The sequence below is a fragment of the Mustela nigripes genome, chromosome 7 (genome assembly GCF_022355385.1).
Source record: "Mustela nigripes isolate SB6536 chromosome 7, MUSNIG.SB6536, whole genome shotgun sequence".
Taxonomy (NCBI): domain Eukaryota; kingdom Metazoa; phylum Chordata; class Mammalia; order Carnivora; family Mustelidae; genus Mustela; species Mustela nigripes.
Window position 1 is genome coordinate 126,831,174 of NC_081563.1, and position 6,916 is coordinate 126,838,089.

Below are 6,916 nucleotides of genomic sequence, written 5' to 3' on the forward strand. Positions count from 1 at the left end.
AGAGAGCTGTGGTTTTACTAGAATTTCGATGGGGAGGCAGTTGCTGGATAAAATATGGATGGCTTCGTCCCATTTGAATTTCAGATAAGCGACAAATACAGGTTTAGAATAAGTTTGTTTAGTATAAGAATGTCCCAAGGGTATACTTAGACTAAATCCGTATTTATTATTCATCTGAAATTCAAATGGAGTCGGGTGTCATGTATTTTTATTTGCTAATCCTTGGCAACTCTGGATGGGAAAGCCCCAGCGGAATTTGAAACAAAAGAGTAACATAATCGAATTTAGGATTTAATCAATACTCCGTTTATAAAATCAAGAAAAGTTTAGACGGCTAAATGTAAGAGGATTCGGGGGATGTATGAGTAAGTTCCGGGAGCATTTAGATACATTCACTAAGTAGAGTTTCCATACACTAGGGAAAGCAGTGTGTGCAGAAGAGAGCGCAGGCTGACCCCCAGCTTCCTGGGGGGGAGGGAGGAACCTCGGGCAGTCTCTGCACTTGCTAGTCTTCACTGTGCAGAGGCCTTTACTGCTTCTTCAAGCCTGCTGTGCCCAGTATTACATTCCTTCCTTTCCACAGCCGCACATGGAAAGTAGGTCACGTGGGTGGTTATTAGGTCAGTCACTATGCAGGTGTAGAAACGGGCGCTCAGAGAGGTGAAGTCGTCTACCCGAGGTCACACAGAAGGCAGCAGGAGGACCAAGGTCTGTGCGGCTTCCAGACTCTCAACCCTCTGCCGCGTGCTCTTGGTTCCTTCCAGTGGCCAGCGTGTGGTCGGCCTGTCTATCCAAGCTGGGTTCATGCTGGTAGACCGGGGTCCGAGAGCGGGGGGGGGGGGGGGGGAGGCCCCAGGGGCGGCCGCTGGCCTCCGTGCCTCTCATATCTGCGCTGGAGCCGGGTGTGCAGGTGGCGGACCCTCCTTGCCTCCTGGGCGGAGAAGAAGGAGGCGGCGATCGTGTGCCGCAGGCGCCGGGCGTAGGTCTCCAGCAGGACGGTGGCTCCCGCCGCCAGCTGCAGGGCCCCGGCAGTCAGGCAGGCAGTAGTGTGGGGGCTCTGGGCGGGCAGCAGCGGGCAGCCCGGGGAGGTGAAGCGGAGCTCCCACTGGAAGGAGCTGTGAGCGGAGAGGTAGGGGCTCTCCGGAGGTGGCTGGTTGAAGAGGAAGAAGACGAAACCCAGGACTGTGTATCTGGCCTTCAAAGAGGAGAAAAAGGCCAGGTCAACAGACGGACACTGTGGCCATTCCCTGTCCCCCACCCCCTGTGGCCGCCTGCCCCCTCTGCAAAACGGGCACAGAAGTAGCCCAGCCTCCGGCCTTCTGGGCACTGATGAGCAGCAAGCGACATCAGGAACCTGAAGCAGACTTTCTGGCAAGCAAAAAGCACGGTGCAAATGCTATTTTTATTATCACGTTCGGAACAGAACGCTTTAGAGAAAACAAATGGGTATTGTGGGTATTTTCTCTTTGCTAAGCCCTTAGCGAATAGTTCAGATGTCTTTCTCATCAAATAGGCACGCTCCTCTGAGGTTGAGCCCAGAATGCCTCACTGAAAAGATGGGCAGCCTAACGTCACACAATGATGTGGCCAGGCCAGGGGTTCTGTCCCAACCAAGGCAGGTCCCAATATCCTGCTTCTAAGAATTAGGCTCTGCTCTTCCCTCGGGGCGTACAGTAGCAGGTGTGGGGAGGCAGGGAGGTCAGAGGTTGACCATTCAGACTTTGGAGCCAGACCTTTTCGGTTGGATCCTAGGTTCTGGCCAAGACCCGCTTCTCCACCGGGCTCTGCTCAAGGGGGCTCATGGAAGTATTTTATTTTCTTTTAAAATCAGAAAAAAGAAACGAACTTAAAAGTTGAAGAATCCGTTTCACTTCAGAGATCATACAGTCCCTGATACACCTATCAGCTTCCGTCAACTTCTCTGACACAGCCACAGGCCTCTATGTAGACAAAAGACACGGCTGTGTTCTAAGAAAACTCAGTTTACGAAACCAGGAAGCCGGCGGGGTTTGGCGCAGGGGCCACAGTTGGCAAACTCCTGATCTAGATCTTTTGTAAGCCCTCCTCCCCTCTGATGCATTCAGCCGCGAGTTGTTCAGCGTGGTGAAGTGACTAGACCTCTCCTGGGTGCTTTCACAGGGGACCACATGTTAAGACTCACAATAGGGTGGCAGGCTGAGGAGGGTCCATCCAGTTCATATAAGTGGGGAAAATGAAGCTAGGACACCTTGCCACTTAGGAAAAGAGTGACCTGGGGGGTCAAACTCTTTCCAAGCCATTGGGTATCTGGGTCCTCATCTGCCATAGGGGTGAGATTGGGACCCATTACACTGAGCAGTACTGGGAACGAAATGAGTCTGTCTGCCAATGCCCCAGGGTTCCCCTAGCTTCTCCAAGGACTGGGGCTTGGAGGCAAATAATATTAAATTGCAAATCAAGCAGTTAACACACCCCGCCCCTTCCTACAAGGAAATGACTCTACCCCTGGCACGGGCACTGGCACTGCACTTACATCATACTTGACTGTGAGCGTGATGGGCACGGCAGGCAGCTTCTGAGCCCAGTCCACGGCTGCCTGAGCCAGCAGAAAGGCCACGTGGTCTGTGGCCACCATCACAGCTGTGACCATCAGGAACAGCGAGAGCAGCCCCAGCCTCAGGAGACAACTCAGCAGCTCCCCCTGGGACAGCCTCGGCCGGGCGGCCCAGAGCAGCCAGGTTGGTGGGGAGGCCACCAAGTACGTGGCCTGGGTCTCCGCCAGCTGCCAAGCCAGCTGCCGGGTCACGTAGATGTTGTCAAACCGCAGATTGGTCAGGTAGCAATGGAGATACCAGCCCGAGTCCACCAGGAGGCCCAGCATAAAGAGCCCGGCGACCACCTGCTGGGTTCCGAGCACGGCTGCCCGGGCCAGGGACTCCAGGCTGGAGAAGTCCTCCAGCACCTGCCGAGTGACCCTGAGCATATGAAGCCGGAACACGGAGCCGTTGCCCTGAGCCTGCAGGGTCAAGCCGTGGCTGCCCGCGTGCCTGACAGGGCCCAGAGCCCTGGACGCTGCGTGAAGCTGCTGAGTGGTATTGAGCAGACTCTCCAGGGAGCCCTCGGTGACGCATCTCAGCACCTGTCCCGCTGCGCCCATGTTGGCTAAGACGTTGGGCACCACGGCGACACCCAGGGTGGCTGTGCTCCAGGAGAGGAGCAGGCGGCGGCCCTGCTCCGTGCCCAGGGTAGGGATGCTGAGTGCAAACAGGCAGCGAGCCGGGGGCACCAGGCCCAGCACTAGGAAGACCAGGAGGCCCCAGACGATGGCCACTGTGGCGGAGGGTCCTGGAGGGTAAAGCATCGAGGACACCAGCCAGTGGTGGGTCAGACCCGCGGCAGCGACAGCCAGGGAACTGCACAGCAGGAGCTGGGTCAGCAGGTGGCCACAGCTGGTTGGGACGGGCTGAGAGAAGGCGACCCAGGCGGCCTGCAGGGGGTGGAGGGCCTTGGAGAGCAGCAAGTGCCAGGACTTGCACCTGCACACAAGGAGATGGGGGGGGGCACTTTCAGGAGGATGAGGGGTTGGATGTTGGCTCAATGCCCCTGATCCTCAAAACCCTTCCTTTGCTAATGGGCTGCTTGAGCCCCAGTGGTTGGCACTCTTCCCCCGTGGGTCAGACCCAGCAGCTCACCCCAAACCCACAGGACCCAAGCTGAGCTAGTCAGAAGCTGCCCCAGGATCAGCCTCCCTGGGCTCATTAGGGAAGAGCCCAGTTCCGGGGGATGTGAGGATGGATGTCCGGGCTGCCTGTGTCCATATCGCCCCAGAGAATGAAAGAATTGTGGAGAGAGAGAGAAGTACAGATGAGGGAGAATAAGAAAGAGACAAAATTTGGGAGATAGAGACACCATTTCCCATGAATGCACAGTCTTGGCTGGCTTCCTGTGTGACCCTGGACATTCCTTCTCTGTGGACCTGGGTCTCCTCTCTGATTCGGAGGCGTGGGGAGTGGATCTGCTGAACACTCAGGAACTTTTCTACACTGTTGTCCTTGTCTTTATTAAACAACTACTATATCCTCACCACTGGAGACACAGGAACGATGGGGAACGAGAATCCCTGTCCTCCTAGAGCCTGCGTGAAAGCGGGATGGCAGAGGAATTAGTGAGAAGAGGTTGGGTTCTGGATACATTCTGTTGGAGGAGCCAATGACGGGCAGTCTGATTGGCTGCGGGAGTGAGAGGAAGTGGGAGGTCGATGGGAAATGAATGACATGTAAAATCATTGATTTATAGATGACGGTTAAAGCCATGGGGCAGGAGGAGACTCCTTGGGACGCTGTGTTGGCAGGAAGGAGAGACACTGGAGGGCAGAGCCCTCGCCCCAGGCTGGGAGGCAAGAAGGAGGCTGGGGAAGCCGGGCCAGTACAATGTTCCAGCAAGAGGGGAGCGGCCACGTATGTCAAAGGCTGCTGAAGGTGAACGAGCTGAGGACCAAGCAATGACTATTGGATTTACCCACGGGGAGGTCCCAAGGGCAGCTTGGTGGCACCTCTGGCCAAAACCTAACTAGTGGGGGACTGGGAGAGATAGGAAGGAGTAGAATGTGAAACATGAACGAGCCAAGTCACGTTTGCAGTAAAGGTGTGCAGACGGGGTGCCATGGCCGCTGGTCGGGTGGGACCCTAAATTTGCAGGTGGGAAAGCCAATCAAGAAGGGGGCGCGGATGAAGGGGAGGCCCCCTGGAGTGATCTTCCAGGCAGTGGCAGCGGGGAAGATGGGCAGCGCAAAAGGGGAGGGGTGTGACGGGCAAAGTGTGGGTGCCTACGTCTCAGTTCTTCTGACGCACGACAGAACCGTAGTGAAGGCACGGCCTCCAGACCGCCTGGGTTCAAATCTCTGCTTCACCACTCACCATCTGTGCGACCTTGGTCAAGTTGCTTAATCTCTCTGTACCTCAGTTTTCTTACTTCTGTAAGACATGTAACTCCTGTCTGTAACAGGGGGGAATAGAAGAAGCCTCTCGGTGGGTCACTCTGTGTCTGAGACAGAATGAGGAGCAGGTCAGTGGTTATCTGTCATGAAAGCGTCAATACCTCAAGGGGAGGGACGTGGTCTCTTTTGCTCGCTGATGTAGCCTAAGTGCCTGGAAGAGAGTCCGGCATGTAGCTCCCTCAATACTTGTAGGCTGTGGTAGGATGGCTTCTGTTTGCTCAGGGCGGCAGGAAAGCGAGGTCGGCAGATGGAGAGCGAGCTGGAGGAGGCAGTAGAACCTTGAAGAGGGAGGAGAGGTTGGAGAATAGTTGTGCAGGAGGTTGGGAGAGTTAATGAACCAGGGCAATGCCATCCGAGCTGGGCAGCACCAAGGACCCATTTGTGGTTAGAGATGATGAATGATGGCCTTTCTGGCTCCTGAGGGCATTTTTGTTTAGGACGGAAACCTCTTACCTATTGTATAATGAGTATTTGGGACACGGTAGCCGTTAAAAGAATAGCAAAGAATACAACGGATAGGGGAAGGGAAGCCATCTGTAAGCCATACCGGAGGCCAAGGCTTGGGGGGGGGGGGGGGTGTTGGGAATGACAGGGAAAGCCGCTGCCATCGGCTGAGTGCTTACTCTGAACCCAACATGATGGCTAGCCCTGTGTGTGCATTTTCTCATTCAATTCTTTTTTTTTTTTTTTTTTAAGGATTTTATGTATTTGTTAGAGAGAGAGAGAGAGCACAAGCAGGGGGAGCGGCAGGCAGAGGGAGAGGGAGAAGTGGCCTCCCCTCCAGAGCAGGGAGCCTGATGTGGGGCTCGGTCCCCAGACCTTGGGATCGTGACCTGAGCTGAAGGCAGATGCTTAATGACTGAGCCACCCAGGTGTCCCTCAATTCAACTATCTTGTAGGCATTGTTACTACTCTCATTCACAGATGGGGAAACTGAGGCTCAAAGAGATGGTGTTTATCCAAGGTCACACAGCTGGGGAATGGCAGAGTTTGAGGCTAGGCTCATACCCATGGTGCCTGACCCCTGATCGCTTTCTTGCCTGTGGTCCCAGGGTCCGGGGTCTGCAGACCTACCCGGTCCTGGCGAGGTGCTCAGCTGTCTCCCACAGGTCCCTCATGTTTCCTGAATGGCCGTGGATCTGGATCAGAGCAGGCAGGCTCGAGCAGTGCTGGCAGGTGGAGAGGAAGTGAGGCAAACTGTATTCTCTAGAACTTGGGGAAAACCCTGTTGCTTCTGCTTTTTTGGCCCTTAATTAAGCCCTCCTGGTGGCTTTGCCCTGCCCCCCCCCCCCGGCCCACCTCCCAAGGGGTTGGGCAAGTGCCTCATCGCCTTCCGGCAGGCAGGGGTGGGTGGAAGTGTGGGAGGAAAGAGCCTTTTCCAAGCAGTTAATCTGTGATCCTGAGAGCAGGAAGGGAGAATGTTCCCATTTTATAGAGGAAGAAACTGAGGCTCAGAAAAGCCCTCCTGCTTATTAGTGGTAGAGTCAGGGCTAGAACTCTGCTTGGCTTCCCCTTACTCTCCGCTTCCACAGTTGTGTGCCCCAAGAGGAGCCTGATCCCCAACTCTGAGCGGTGGGAACGCACAGGAGATCATTGGACCTCCGCTCTTTTAAGCATAGTGGCTCTGGTCCCCCCTCTAGCTGGCTTTCTGTCATTAGCTCTGTCCCTCCTTACCTGTGTGACCTTGAGGAGGTGACCCCATCAGTTTCCTCCTTTTAAAAGAGAGGAATGATAATAACAGTTAACACTTATGGCACATTTGGCCAGTATCAGACATGCTTCTCAACAGCTCTATTTGAATTCCCTGAATGCTTATTTCCAACAACCGTTTGTGGTAGGTATTGCTATTTCCACTCTTCAGTGCAGAAAACTGAGAACCAGAGAATTAAGTAGAGACATAATTTATAGCCAACAGTCTTACCCCAGAGTGGACTGGTCAGC

General features: G+C 54.8%; 1 protein-coding gene across 2 annotated transcripts; it reads right to left on the reverse strand.

The window, feature by feature from the left end:
* Positions 1–295: 295 nt before the first annotated feature.
* Positions 296–6,685, reverse strand: OCSTAMP (osteoclast stimulatory transmembrane protein). Of its 2 annotated transcripts, XM_059408000.1 has the most exons (5): positions 6,650–6,685; positions 6,050–6,144; positions 5,077–5,253; positions 2,513–3,515; positions 296–1,195 (listed from the first exon to the last, which is right to left on the reverse strand). In XM_059408000.1, the coding sequence occupies exons 2-5, from the start codon at positions 6,091–6,093 to the stop codon at positions 803–805; spliced, it is 1,617 nt and encodes a 538-aa protein (XP_059263983.1). In that variant the 5' UTR covers positions 6,094–6,144; positions 6,650–6,685; the 3' UTR covers positions 296–802. The 2 variants fall into 2 exon arrangements, with proteins under 2 accessions (XP_059263983.1, XP_059263984.1); XM_059408001.1 differs by lacking the exon at positions 5,077–5,253.
* Positions 6,686–6,916: the final 231 nt, after the last annotated feature.